The 15,093-nt window shown below is 35.8% G+C and overlaps 2 protein-coding genes across 2 annotated transcripts; one reads left to right on the top strand and one right to left on the bottom strand.

Annotated features, from left to right (window-relative positions):
* The first annotated feature begins 1,795 nt into the window (after positions 1-1,795).
* LOC124436992 (sodium-independent sulfate anion transporter-like) lies at positions 1,796-6,910 on the top strand. Its single transcript, XM_046986997.1, has 3 exons — positions 1,796-2,708; positions 4,194-4,473; positions 5,698-6,910. Exons 1-3 carry the CDS (start codon positions 1,917-1,919, stop codon positions 6,375-6,377), a joined length of 1,752 nt encoding a protein of 583 aa, XP_046842953.1. The 5' UTR covers positions 1,796-1,916; the 3' UTR covers positions 6,378-6,910.
* A 2,106-nt stretch (positions 6,911-9,016) lies between these two features.
* Positions 9,017-14,686, bottom strand: LOC124437293 (transcobalamin-2-like). The gene is made up of 5 exons (XM_046987282.1): positions 14,464-14,686; positions 12,516-13,200; positions 10,899-11,076; positions 9,897-9,922; positions 9,017-9,481 (listed from the first exon to the last, which is right to left on the bottom strand). The coding sequence occupies exons 2-5, from the start codon at positions 12,645-12,647 to the stop codon at positions 9,152-9,154; spliced, it is 666 nt and encodes a 221-aa protein (XP_046843238.1). The 5' UTR covers positions 12,648-13,200; positions 14,464-14,686; the 3' UTR covers positions 9,017-9,151.
* Positions 14,687-15,093: the final 407 nt, after the last annotated feature.

Genomic DNA, 15,093 nt, shown 5'->3' with positions numbered 1-15,093 from the left:
ATTTTGATCTCAGTCCAGCAGATCTGCTCAGACATGCGATGTCGAATTACGCGAACTTTTCTCCCCGTTTTTTAAATGCGCCGGTCGCCATTCTTATTTAGATTGTAGTACAAGATTGTCACAAATCGATGTTCCCATCATGTCCAAACGCATTACAGTCGGTGCTATAAATACACATTAATTCTTCAAATTGGTTGTTTCTCCCAAAAACAAAGACCATATTTAAATCACGAGACATATCTGCACGACGTCACTATTATGCAACCACTAAAAAAAAGCTAGCAGATTGTTTTCAAGATTTTAAGGAGTCGCGTGCGTTTTGCTATCCAAAAAGAACATTTTTAGGCTAAATCAAAATTGGGAAGACGCACTAGAAGAGGCTGTACCAAACAGAAAAGGAAGGGAACATATGACCCCCCGTATTTGTGAAGTCCATTTCGTTCTTGTTGAAGTGGAAGTACAGAATTACTGCATTGAAGTAAATATATCTGGAATGCTAACTCTGGGGAAATTGAAGCCAAATTTGAAGCTATTTTGTAGGTAGACCCAGCCCTTTATAAAAGATTTTTACTAAAATTGTTTCTGTTTTGACTAGATAATTTTGGCACAAAACCCCAATTATATCACTAAAAGCAATTACTATCAGAAGTATAATAATCGAATTTGATTATACATAGTTAACAAGGCAGAAGTTTCAAAAAAATGTGGAAAAAACATGACAATACACATTGACGTTCTGAAAAACCGCGCGTTTTTTACAGCTTTTTCTGTGTTATGGAAAGATTACAAACCTCAAGAAATAATCAAAACAATGTAAAATTGATCTGTTTTGGAAAGTTTCGAAAAGATTTAACTTTCTGGGATTGAGGAAAATGCATTTAAAAATTGACGTAAATATTGTTAAAAGAAAAACAAACAAGCCTCTCTTAGATGACGTCAGCAACACTTAGTATAAAGTTTTTATTAGGATTTCTCAAAAAGGTTTTATTTTCAAGAAAATGTAAGGTTATGAAAAATGTAGGTTATGCCTTAAACTTGTTAAGCATAAGCCTATAAGTTTTCTTTAAAACTGACCAATTTGCCCAAGAGAAAAATGTGTTTTTTTACGATACTTTTTCATGCTGCAAATAAACAAACAGCTTAGTGTCAAAAAGAAAAGTGAAAGATCTTCGCGAAAAGAGTTTTTAAAAAGCTACTTCATTGATATAAATGCATAAAAATCTAGAACATATTTCAAATACGCCACGCTCCTTTCTTATTTTGTCTGTGTAAAGCAAATAATGAGAGAAAAAGAAAATATAAACAATGCTTACCACAGCGGGCCGATAAGCTTGGTAGTTGATACGAAGACAATAATGAAATAAACAAGGAAAAATTGTGTGTCATCAAACAAAATACATCACTGGAGCATTATTTAAACATAAAAAGCCATATATCATACACAAAAAAGTTTTAAAAAATGCTATGAATATTCAAATATATTTTATATCGTATTCATATTTTTTAACATTGAGTTCCGTCTTGTAGACTTTATTAGTTTGTGGATCGATCGTCCTCGATTCTTGCTGAATATGTTTCTCCTCGAAATATCTTGCTGTGGCATGAAGTAATTCTGTCCGACGCAATTTTAAAACACAGAATGTGAGAATTGAGAAAAAACCGACACCAAATCATTTTTTCACGTTTTTCTACCGCCAAGAAGCAAAACATTATTTCAGGGGGGGGAGTTTGACAAATTTTAGATGTATTTTGGCTTCAGCCAATCATGGGACAAAACTGTGGGAGTTAGCGATCCGGACATATATTCTTCAATGATTTGCAGTCGACAAATGGCGGCTGGCGACCAAGGGATAAACAACACAATAAAGACTTGAGACATTTTAGATTAGTGTAATCGCCACTGGTTTGTTTTCGTGATGCGTTGTCCATTGACATTGCGCGAAAGGCTGCCGATTGTGCAATGGTTGCCAAAGTATTCATTCCAGTTGTTTCAGTGCGACGTAATTGCCGGGATTACAGTTGCGTTGATGGTAATACCGCAAGGCTTAGCATACGCAGTAATAGCCGGGCTGCCTACCCAATATGGCCTATACAGTGCATTCATGGGAGGTTTCGTCTACTGTTTACTTGGTACTTGTAAGGACCTCGCTGTTGGTCCGGCAGCCATCATGGCATTGATGGCCGGTGCATTTGGCAACAAGAATGATCCAAATTTTGCAATAGCCCTCAGCTTAGGAACGGGTTGTGTTTTGTTGATTATGGGTATGCTGTCACTTGGTTTCATTGTTCGTCTCATTCCTTTACCTGTTGTTAGCGGATTCACTTCAGCGGCATCGATCATCATAGCCTGTGAACAACTGCCCAATTTGTTTGGGTTGAAGGTGAAATCTGAAAATTTTTTTGAACTGATGAAAAGCGTATTCAGTAACTTATCAGAAACCAAGGTTTGGGATTTAGTCCTGGGAGTGTCCTGTATGATAGTGCTAGAAATTATGAAAAGCTTCAGTCGAATAAAATGGCCAAATGAAGATGGACTAGTGCCGACTCTTGCTCAAAAACTGGCCAGGAAAGCCATATGGATTTTGGAAATTGGGAGAAATGCAGTGGTTGTGTTTTCATGCATGTTGCTGGCATATGCTTTCAAATCAAAAGACATGCATCCTTTCTCCTTGACCGGCAAAGTCCGAGATGGTTTACCACCTTTTAAGGTAAATGATCTTCATGTAGAAAGTTTGTGATTGTATTTTTAATGACGGTTGGAACCCAATTTAATGACACAAGATATTTGAACAAATTTTTATCCCAAAACTTCATTGTTACGGTGAAACTTGTCCAAAATATAGGCTATGTTATATTTTTTTCAATCAGACAGTGCACATCTGATAATTGAATTATTTTGTGATGCACCCTATGTGGGCATCACATTTTGTACATTTTTGTTCTTTCTCATTAAAATCAAATTACCATTTTGTGGAATTTTCTTTTTGTGCAATGTCCTCAAATTATTACTTAAGGAATCCTTTATTTGATCTTTAGCATATTGATCTTTCTTTCATTTTTTATTTCTTTGTCATTTCCTAGCCTATGCCAAGAACCCAAATTTCTTGAATGGGTCTATTTGTCTATGTAATATTGAAGAAAAGCTCTCCCCTGCATTTGTAACATTATTTTAACTGTTGCATGAATTATACTGTTTTATTCTAAAGTTATTCACTCCGTTATTTCATTTTTCAAATATCTAATTTCAAAAACTATTGCCAAATAAGTTGTCTTCAGCTTAGTAGTGTATCTTAACAATCTTCTGTATATTATGCTTGTAATTTATGTCCTTCTACCTAAAATAATAAAAAAAATTGCCAAACATAATATGAAAAGAGGCATGGGTGTGGGAAGATTAATAATTTGGAGGAGGGCTCATATTCATGTACATGTATGTTATAAGCCATAGAAAAATAGATTTCTCATTATGATCACCATATATATATATATATATATACAAAGTGTATAACAATGTGCCCTCCCGGCTATCACCATTGTAAAATTGTGACTCCTGCACTTGGGACACAGGACGCACGGTTACACATTGTATGGATTGTATTGTAGAGTCACCAGAGTGCTCAAACCTATATAGGTGAGCAATGCATAAAGCGAATGCGGTGAACGTCTCTTTATGAGACTCTCTACGCAATCCGAGAGCGCTCAAACTGCGCAAGCGCAGTTAGCGTAATATACAAAGTGTATAACAATGTGCCCTCCCGGCTATCACCGTTGTAAAATTGTGACTCCTGCACTTGGGACACAGGACGTACGGTATATATATATATATAAGAATATGAGATACCCCAATTATCGTTTTTCCTACGCCTACATATGAAAACAGAGTTGGAAGCCAATCATGAGAGCATGAATTGAGCAGTATTTTTATGCACAGCTTAAACTGATGTGATGTATGCGAGGCTGAGCTTTCCTTAAGTTTTGCATAAGGTCTGGAAGATAAGCTAAGCAGTAACGACATGACGTTTCATCGGTTTAAGGTAGATCTCTGGCATCGTGCTAACATTCTACCCAATATGTATTTGGTCTCCTATGGATTTGAATGAGCATCGTGGGATTTTACTTTGGGCATTGTGCATCGTTGAACAAGTAAAACAATCCATTACTGTTTTAATGCCTTGTATTGTTCCATCTTTCAGGCACCAAAGTTACGTTCTTCTCATAATTGTACAACAGCAGAATTATTTTCTGAGATTGGAGCGGGTTTTGCCGTCGTACCAATAATTGCGTTTCTAACCAGCATCGCCATTGCGCAGTCGTTCTCGAAAAAGAACAATTACGAAGTGAATCCAAGCCAGGAACTAATTGCATTGGGTGTCGCGAACGTCGCTAACTCGTTTGTCTCTGGTTTTCCGATTGCCGGCTGTTTTTCAAGAACAACCGTTAACTCGTTGAGTGGTGTTGCAACCCCATTTGGAGGTATGTATTCACGCTTGTGGATTGAATTTATGTTTTTTTTTCACGTCAGAAATGTATACACAAAATGCATTGCTCTCTTTTTTGCAATGGTGTAGAGACGCTGATCTACGTAGCGCTTCATATTAACGAAGCCTGCTCGAGCTACGTATACAGTATTTCTCAAAATAAAGTGCATTACAAATAAGATTGATGCAAAATTATGATTGATTATAAAATAATTACAATAAAACGCCTGCGGCGATTGGTCTATAGCTGTGTTTGTATTAGACTGTACAAACCGTCCTTAGCTGAATCTATCAAATCAATCGATCATGAATTCAAGTTAGAGGAAAAATTTAAACGTTTGTTTTTTAAAATTAGTGTAGAATATAGAAAGCACAACTTACATGGCTACGTTCTGCCTTCCAATTAGTTCCATTTTAGTCTTGACAACACTCGTGTTTTGTTTGTGACCATGAAAATTAGCTGTGTAATTCATAATAAGTCTGAAATTTGTTGCGAAACCCAAGAGTGTATTTCCTCAGTCAAAACGAGCATTGCTTATGAGCGCAAAGCTTAATTTTTCACCAAAAAAATGATTGTTATTTAAATTGTGATTCGAACGACTATGGTAATGCTACCAAACATAACGCTTTTTTTCAATCAATGTTTCAAGACAAAAGAATTTTACGAATTTTTTCTTGATGAAATCGAAATACAACGCTCAAAAGTTGTTGACAAGCGTCGTGTTGACGTACGTGCGGCACATAGATAAATTATTGACAATTTTTAAACAAGTTTGCATTTGACAACGTGCAAACGTGATTTGGTTTTTAAGTTGTTCTCCCTGAACTGTATTAGTTTTGCTTGTGTATATTTACGCGAATAAATTTACATTTAAATCCTTCAACAAAATTATAGCATCGCTTTTATTATCGCTTTCGAGTTGGAGTGATTGCACTTCGATGGGGGTAAATGTAACCACCCCCTTTTACGTGGATAGATCGGAATATTAATTGAGTTGATAAAATATCACTTTGAATTCTTTTACATACATCTTTGAAGTATGTCAGTTGATGAACGTTTCATATCTTTAACTCTTTATTAAATCGAAGGATTTTGTCTCGTCACTAAAGGAAAGCACATGAAATACATCACATTAAATATCCCGCATTTCACTTTCTAAACTTTCCCGCCAAGTATAAATTTAGTCACCTCCAATAAGAATTTCTTGTATAATTTAAGGTGTGGTCACAAGCTGCGTTGTCCTCTTGGCCCTGGGTGTTCTGACGCCATTCTTTCAGTTCATTCCCAAAGCAACACTGGCTGCGGTCGTTATTGTAGCTATCCTTCGCTCGATTAACGTTACTATTGTTAACAAAATTTGGAAAGTAAGAAAACTTGACGTTCTACCGTTGGTTATTACTTTCTTCTCCTGTCTGTACGAGATTGCCTTGGGCATTGCTTGTGGTATGTGCATGGCACTGGTCATATTATTGTATCGGCAGTTCAAACCACAAGTGAATGTCCAAACTGGTGAGGTATGCTATGTGAGATTAGACGGTGGTTTGAGCTACATGGGTGTGCAGTATATTATAACGAAGATAAGGGAAAGCGCGATTCTCAGCGATACCAAACCGGAAGTGGTCATAATCGATTGCACGTCGATGTTTGAATGCGACTTCACTGTGAGTCAGGGTTTCTCGCAAATCGTGAAAGATTGTGAACATGAAGAAATCAACGTCGCTTTGTGTAACGTTCGCAGCTCCGTGAAGAAAATGCTTGTTGCGGATGGTTTGTCGCTTGACTTGTTTCGTAACGAAATTGATCCGGAGGATGTTTCGTATTCGATTAACGATGGATATGAAAGCAATGCGAAAATGATGCCTGATATATCGGAACCGTCAGTAAACTTAGTCAACTGACTAGTTGGTTATCATCATCATTAGTACGCGAATACCATAAGGAAGTTTATGTTTAAATCAATGGACGTTAATTTTGAATCATGTTGCGCAAGCAGCTGTAAAAATTTTCCTCGAGGGCTAATTTCAGTGATATTATGCAAGGCAAACAACGCATACTCGGGATTCTTCGTGGATGGTGTGGGAATATATAGTCAATCACAACAGCAGAATGCAGAAGTAATGAATAATTTTGGCAGATGCAATGAAATTTCTCGACATAACATTTAATAATTGGATTTATGTAATATTTGCTCATAAACGACACAATTTAATTTACTTTTGAAGAGAACTTTCTCGACATAACATTTTATAATTGGATTTATGTAATATTTGCTCATACACGACACAATTTAATTTACTTTTATACAGAAATTTCGAAAACGTTGTTTTTCTATTCAGTTAGCAAAAAATATAAATAGAAAACATTTCAAATATTTTGTAAAGTAAATTTGGTTATACGAACAATTAACAAAGGTGACTTATCATTGCTTTAATTTTCTGTTCGCTAACGTTTTAGCGAACTAGCCAAAATCATTATTTTGTATTCGACAGTGGCAGACCCTAGCGGGGATGAAGGTTGACTAAGCCCAATAATTTTGAAAGACTAAAAATCTGTCTCAGAATACCACAAATCAAACGTACATACCGTAACTGTCATTGCCATGACTATTTTTTAGACATCTGGGGCCCGTTGCACGAAGCCTGGATAGCGTTATCCATTGGATAGCAATTTTTGTTAAACTTTTCTAAAACGCAAAAAAAGCAAAAAGTATAAGATTTGAACTGAACAATCAATGAAATAAAATATTGTCTCGAAGATTACGAAATTTCTTTGTCGTAAGAAATATATAAACACCTTTTTAGAAGTTTGAAGATTTTTGCTATCCAATAAAACGTTATCCAGGCTTCGTACAACCGGCCCCATTAATGTACATGTCCCTGCTTGCGCTCTAAACATTCTTGGCTTTTCCGTGCGTATGATTCCTTAAAATAGAATTTTTGGTCAATCTAAATTCTAAACGTAAAAGGTATTAAAATTATGACTCAGTCACAATGCTTTGGAAAATAATGATTATTTCAAGACAATTTTTGAAATATAACGACTTTAATTTCTCATTCCATCTTTTTTCGATTATATCCAACATTTGCCTTGCCTTACGTCCGTGTTTCGTTTGGGAAAAATCTGATCGGAATGAATTTGAGCTATAAATTCTAATACATGCGGTACATTTTTCATGTAAACTCAGGCATACACCAAGGATTTTAATTTTTCAAAATGAATTTCTTATTTTGTACTGTTCTGCGTGAAATTTTTATTGAAGAAAAGGGAAAAGGAAGAGAGTTAGGCGCATATAGAGCTGTTACTGTTCTGATCGTTGTTGATTGACGACATTTTGCTTGTCGGGAAGGAGGAAATGACCTTTAGCTAATAGTATAAGTTTGAAAAGGACGCAGTTTAAGGCAGAATAAACAGGTCTACTTTGATGTAAAACTTGGCGTTGTTTATTTATTTATATTACTGGCTGCAGTTACCCATCTGAGCGTTCTTGGTGAGAAAAGAAATTGACTTGCTGCCTTAATAAGATATGCGTGGCAAAAAATTTCTATGGAATTCCTCTACTTTTTCTGTACTATGACGACGAGTGCGACGTGCTTCATTTTGGAGAGAAAATTGTTTTTGACGCGAGTGACTGACCTCGAGTACGAAGTGTTAAAAGGGACGAAAATCCGTATTTCATTCATTACCACCCAAAATTTCTATTGCGGCTTTCGACAGTTCAAGCATTATTAGAAATGAATCGAATCCATAGTCCTGTTGTAGGGTCAGCGGTAATCGACTCTAAGAACACTTAATTACTTTATCACTAAAGTGCCTATGTATCAGCTGTTTACTAACTTGCCAAAATTGAATATATTTTAAAAAATCCCAATAGCATAAAGAGTGTTACTGGCCAATTGCTAATTAGCAAGGACTTCTGTCCAGATTCCGGTGTTACAATGCTTTTCTTAAACCCTTTATAAAGAAAATGTTTGATTTTTACTCTATTGTATGCTTCTTTGCGATGGGTCGATTGTAGGTAGGAAGTACTAGTACGATGTTAACTCATGAAAGCACAACTGACTGCGTGCATCTAAAATATTTATGTGCTCTTATTTTCAGACCTGTATTCAGTTGGGCAATACATGCAAATTTTTTTTCCAGATTTAGCCCATTTAGCATAGACTCTTACCTGCATTGTACAGTTGCTGAATTCAGAAGAGGGGGAGGGAGGATTAAGCTCATCTAAGTCTTGTGAAAAATTGCATATATGTTTACACAGCCTGTATGGATGAGCAAATAGCAAACATGTGGTTGAAAGTATTTTGTGTCCTCGTAATTTTATGGCATTCACGTCAGACGTGTTTGATGAGGAAATTCAAATTGTTATCTCCTAACAACTCGTTGCAAATATAAAAATTGTTCACTTCGTTTTGTGGCCGTGTTGCATTATTTGCCAGGCTACTGACATAATGCACGTTTTGCGTACCTATTTTCATATATTAAAATTATGTTTTGAACTCAGTGACGTGGAAAGTTCCAAGGAAACTAGATCAGGTGCTCATGATACCATATTTAATAGCATTTTCACTATAAAACATGGGCATTCTTGGTAATAAGTACTTCTAAATGGACTTAGATTCTATAGATTTGCTACATGAATTGTTAATCCGACACCTTTGTCTAATCTAAACAGTTACTTAAAGCTGACTTTCTTGTATTTAAATGTGATATAGTCTCCGTCTTTTGGTTTTAGTCCATCGACGCCATATTGGGCTGATTTGTTGTTGAGGTAAATCATCCAATAATGCTTTGCCTTCCAGTTTGATGCGACTCCACAAATACTAGTGATGGAATGGCCCCACGCATATCTTCTATATGTCGCGGTGTAGCATGAATTTTGCTCTTTTGCCTTGTCCAAAATTGTCTTGGCTGTGGAACCTTGAAGAACACTGACCTCCACCCATGGTTCGGTTTTCGTGAGATTTGGGACATTGAAAATCAACTGTACTCGCACAGCAATGACCTAAAGAGTTGAGGTAAATCTTGTTATATTTGTACATGCAGTCATGGTCGAACACTATAGCGTTGTAATAATGGTTTATTACAAGTTTCATGCAAAGAAACTATTTTAATTTTCCTCTAAATACTGCATGTCGTAGAGATGCCACCATCTTTAGGATTCAGGTTGCTACCTCAAGTTGATATTCACGTTTACTAAAATGATTAAGTTCCAAACAAAAAATTACATTTTTCTTAAAGCTCGCAGGCTCGTCGTTTTTCTAATTATTTTTTCTCAATAAACAACTGTCATTTAAACCTGATTATCTGTCTTCTAAAAATATCATAATTTATCTGTTTTATTCCAGTATTGGTATATTCCAAATTATAGCTATTCTCTTGACACAGGAGTCCAGAAATCGCCAAATGTTCCCTCTTACCGTTTTTGGAACTATTGCCGATTGCTCTGTAGATTAAAAAAACGTATTTTTGTAAGTTGGCTACATGGCAAATTGTTAAGCAGAATTAACTTGTAAATAATTTCAACTTGTAAATAATTCCATCATCTATAGTAATTCGATACACTCTCACTTTAATAATATAAATAAAACTGTAAATAGATAGCATAGTCATTTGTGAGTCATTCCTTGTACGAAGATGGCATAAGCATGCCGAAACATGTTTACTTCAAAATAACTTGTTGCTCACTTGAAATGCCTCATACATATAGTGCTATTAAAAATTGTGAGAATTAACTTTTACGAATAACTACGTGAACATATTATGACAATTTTGACTTCTTAAAAAAATTTAATCGACAGTACTGCAATCTACGAAGATTTTGCTTCATTCACTCATTAGACAAAAAATCGACTGTTTAGAGTTTGAAGGTCAAAAGTGCATGTATCATGTTTTTGCTACTGGTCTATGTAGATAGTCCAGAAGATTTTAAATAGATTGACAGACGATATATTTTATAATTTCAGAATTTGATCTTCGTGCAATTCCGGAGCTCAAAGTCGGCGATTATTTGCTTGTCCGTGAAATTAAAAAATAGTAGAGTGAGAGCCCAAATTTAGGGTCATGTCGGGCTTTAAGAAAACACGCTTTAAGAAAACACTGTATTTTACTCATTATCTCCTCAAAAGGATAGCTTTTTTATTGCATTACCCTGCAAACGTGTGTGGCATCTTGTCCCGTGTATCCTCAAAAACATCCAATTTTAAACAAAATACAATGGACGAACTCTTTTTGTTATGTTAGAAATAATATTAGCTAATTTACCTATGTTGACAGTCAAACAATGAAAATGGTCATTTTTTCAACTTTAAGTACTGTAAATCCAGAAAAATCATGCTTTCGAACTTCGAAATATATTGGAAAAGTTTTTAAAGTATCCTGAACATAAATGCAAAAACATCATATATTACACTTTAACTTACCCGCTGGACAAGGATAATTTTTCAAGTTGATTAGTGACTCTCCGAGAAGTGCTGGTGTTACTTGAATATTTGCCAATATTGTTCCAAAGGAGCCATCCTTCTTTTGATACTTAAGTATATTTCTCATTGCTTTCTCATAGCAGAAGATGCGGGGTTCAACACCTGCTGCGAGAAGGGCCTGGAATTAAGATGGTCGAAGAAGTAATTAGTTTAAGTTTTTCGTTGACTATATTAGAAAATATAATGTATATGAAATTGACACATTGACGAATTGAAACATATGATATTTAAGAACAAAAAAGATGTTTACTTTGTCTGCACAGGCCTATATACAAACCAAGGAGACCTTTGGAAGAATTCGAGAGCATATGAGGGCAAGCCCGAGGCCAAAGGTCACTTGTTTCCACCCGCTCGAGAGTTCTTACAAACGTGTCCAGTGCTTGCGTAAGCCTAAGCCAAATTTATGTCTTTTTTTATAAAATAACATTATTATATGGCAAGCGTCACTTCTGGCCAAATGGCGCGTTTTGATTGGCTCAGAAACATTTTTGCTGGTCCATTATTTTCCCGTAATCGACCACGGTCCAAAACGCGTGATTTTGCAGTCAAATGTAAACAAACTTCAAAATGCAAACAGCAAAACGCAAAAAAAAACGAAACAAAAACCATTTACGAATGTGAGTCGAAGGAAAAACATTTGGAAAACAGTTTAACTATCCAGACGATACAGTAAGAAACGATTTATTTTTTATGGACGAAAACTAGAAAAGTGAAAGCCAAGCGGTAAAAAACAGCAATGACGAGCAAGAAAGCAATTTTCGTTTAAGGTCAAATAATGCCATATAATAAACCTTTTAATAACCTCGCTTTCTCGGTCTTTACTGAAAAATATCGGACTTCTGTCTTTTTGCACAAACCTCGCCCTATGGTCTCGGTCTGTACAAAAGACCTCGGTCCGTTATTTCTTCGTAAAGACCTCGCGCTCGGTTATTAAGGACTTAATAATGCAAAATTGATGGACTTAAAACAAGCGTTGCGGAAAAGCAGCTATATATATCACATCCAGCTAAATACAAAATTCGAAAAAGTCAAAATAGATCATATGAACAAACACTTGTGATACTTCCATCTGAAGAAAAGTTGCGCAACTGCATGTACCATGAAAGACCAATAAATGCCCGGGGTGTTAGATAAATTTTAGTGGTTTTAGGCAGTGTTGATAGATGCGAGGAGTTTAATAAAGAGGATGTTACATCAATTCTGTCACCTAAGTGTTAACAAATGAAACCAAATTGTATGGTTCTGAAGCCAATCGACAATATACTATACGTAACACATAATAAAGATATTCTACAGGCAATGTGGAGGAGGCGTATATTACACACAGTGCGTTTATTAAGGAGAGGCGTGCGATACCAACTCACGCTCACGTTTCAATGAAAGCGTTAGTTTATTACGCGGCGTTTATTGGATAAATTACGGTAGTCATCAACTTACTGTCATAGAACATATAACATTGTGTTGTTGTCGTGTTACACTTGTGTTTACACACTTTCAAAAAATATGACAAAGCAAAAAAAACTACAGCAGACAGGAGTTTAGGTTATTAATTTTTACCTGAACTGCTAAAGCCGAGGAGTACTGGTTTCCAAAGCCTCCAGTTGTTGTATTTTGATTTGAGAGAAGACGTTGAATGAGAAATTTTTTGCCGAGTTCAGCTCGATCGAAGTGCGCTGCGAGCTTACACATGACATTGCAGTCAAAATTAATGCATCAATATCAACAGTATGGGATGAGGTTTGCCTGTACGCACTTTTAACTAATGTCTTCTCCGCTTGACTGGAAATGCGTTTCCTTGCGTTGCATACAGCAATTACGGCTAAACTGTAGCCAAAATAGTTGTTGAAATATCGATTTTCCCCAAAAGTCGAGAATCCGGCCAAAAGATCTCGTGTCAAATTATGACCGTGGAAGTCGTCGGCATTTTTGCATATTGAAAGTACGCCGTGGATTATCAAAGCAAGATGTGGTGTGGGAATACTCGAGAGATTTCCCTTTTGCTCTTTTACGGAGTCAAGAAAGTTCTTCAATGTCCGGTCAATGGAAATGCCTTGTGCATTTTTGAAGTCGGACAACAGAGTGCTGGGAGTATGACCTACTAGTCTGAGAGTGGCAAACATGGATCCTGTACGATAAGGACGTAATTTTGTTGTATTTTTGTTATATGATTGTCTCAGCCAGTCCGAGGATCGAACAACTGCGCGGATAAGATCGCCATGCAGATTATCATTCCTTTTCTCGGCTGGAAAAGATTTGAAAAAAAATTGTCAGTAGATAAAGTGTTCATGGCATGTATGAATATATGACATCATCACAATATAAACCACTGGTACATACGCCAACAGTAGTGTCACTCATAGTGTGAAAAGTAGATACCAGTCTCTTTCGCGATAGAAACATTGGCAGCCAGAAAATAAAGAGCAAATTTATTATTGAATTCTACAGGAAATGGAGTTTACAGCCATAAGTTTCATACTTTTCTCAAACTATTGGCCGAATGCTTATCAAGTTTACTATATCTTTGAAAGAAGCGGTTGTGATTTAATGAATCCAAGAACAATTCTGGAAGGTCAATTTTTATGAAAAAATTGCCGTTTGCTTTTGACACAGAAAAAGACCGGTGCTCATTACGCATACTATATGTGAGAGTAGAATGAAATTACGAAAAACATTTGACTTCCGTTGTTGTCCCATATTGAAAGTAAACCTCTGTGGCAATCTCACTTAAAAATTTGATCATACTGTGGTCAAATAGCTGATGCAGAAGGCGAATGTTGCAATGTTCATTCAAAATTTTTTTACGAAAATTCAAAGTAGTTGAAGAGCACAAAGTATTAGACATTTAATTATCATGCAGTGTATAAACCTCGTTTCAAGCAATCGACTATGTGTGTATAACAAGTTATTAAGTGTATATGAAACAAAGAATGAAAGCAAGCTTCATTTATGCATTTCCAAATGAGAGGCTTTCTTTTAGCATGGTGTTCTCAGAGAGGAAAACTTCAAAGATTTCAACGCGAGCAGAACCTTTGTGACTACTGTTTGTCTTTATATTGTGAAATCATCATAAATTAATAGTAGCATACTTTTTTTGCATTTATTTTTACCATGTTTCTTTAGCTAATCCATTCACTTCGCCGATAATGCCGATAAAGTTGCCAATAATGTCTGTTTTAGTAACTACGCAGTTTATACTATGCTACATAGCATCAAACTACCTCACGAATTAAACGGCGTTTAAGAAAAAGACTCGAGCATCATCGAGATGCTTGTTTTGGAAATGTTTAAATTTATCTTCTCTTTTGTGCGTAAAATGAGAGATATAAGATAGAAATTGCCGTGGCTATAAATCTAATGATTCACACCGTTCAATCACGTTTTTGTGTTATTTTGAGTAGTCAGGTCTACTCAAATCACCAATGTTTATTAATTCTCATTACATTCAAACGCGTCGAGAGCATTTCTATAATTACCGTCATATATGAGTCTGACTTTCTACACTTACCATAAAATGCATGCGCCACTTCACTGAAAAGGAAAAGTGCACATATTATTGCTGTATCATATCGGATGCAACATCTCTTCATTGTGACTTCTTGTTGTTTAAAACGTTTGATAATTGGGAACGGTTTTTCTTAGGACACTATCTATCGCTCTTGCTCGAGTGATAAGAACTGAAACTTCCCGAAATATGAAACTCACTGAAACGATCTTTACGTCAAAGGGGCGTAGCATATTTAAAGCATAAAAAAGGTTTGTTATTGTTTCCCAGAATATTGTATAAAGTGATGACAGTGCTTGATCAACGTCAAGCCATTAATCTTTATAATCCTAACCCTCTTATGACTATGACTCGTTCATTGATAAGACAATGATACACAATACACAATCGAAACGATAAATCTAAAGATTGAATACATTGTGTTTTGGGGCTGTCTGCGTCACCTAATCGTGAAAACTCTTGATTTTTTCGTATCCAGGTTATTACTGGCAGATATCTGGATTATAAAAATTAAACCTAGACTATAAACTTTGCAACTGTATGTCATATGAGGAGAAGTAGATAGCTATTATTCGTAAATATCGTCAGCAGATTGAGGTATAGGTCATTGTCAGATTATATGGACGAATAATA

This window comes from Xenia sp. Carnegie-2017, unplaced genomic scaffold, assembly GCF_021976095.1.
Source record: "Xenia sp. Carnegie-2017 unplaced genomic scaffold, XeniaSp_v1 HiC_scaffold_16, whole genome shotgun sequence".
Lineage (NCBI taxonomy): Eukaryota > Metazoa > Cnidaria > Anthozoa > Malacalcyonacea > Xeniidae > Xenia > Xenia sp. Carnegie-2017.
Note: the sequence above shows the minus strand (reverse complement) of the source record. Positions and strands in the feature narration are given on the sequence as shown.

What these genes read in the sequence shown, in the direction of transcription:
- LOC124436992 (XM_046986997.1), top strand. Translation starts at nt 1,917, where the DNA reads ATGCGTTGTCCATTGACATTGCGCGAAAGGCTGCCGATTGTGCAATGG. An exon ending in ATGGTTTACCACCTTTTAAG is followed by an intron (nt 2,709 to 4,193) that starts GTAAATGATCTT and finishes TCCATCTTTCAG; the next exon opens with GCACCAAAGTTACGTTCTTC. An exon ending in TGTTGCAACCCCATTTGGAG is followed by an intron (nt 4,474 to 5,697) that starts GTATGTATTCAC and finishes GTATAATTTAAG; the next exon opens with GTGTGGTCACAAGCTGCGTT.
- LOC124437293 (XM_046987282.1), bottom strand. Translation starts at nt 12,647, where the DNA reads ATGTGTAAGCTCGCAGCGCACTTCGATCGAGCTGAACTCGGCAAAAAA. An exon ending in AAATTATCCTTGTCCAGCGG is followed by an intron (nt 9,923 to 10,898) that starts GTAAGTTAAAGT and finishes TTTAATCTACAG; the next exon opens with AGCAATCGGCAATAGTTCCA. An exon ending in CGGCAATAGTTCCAAAAACG is followed by an intron (nt 9,482 to 9,896) that starts GTAAGAGGGAAC and finishes TCAACTCTTTAG; the next exon opens with GTCATTGCTGTGCGAGTACA.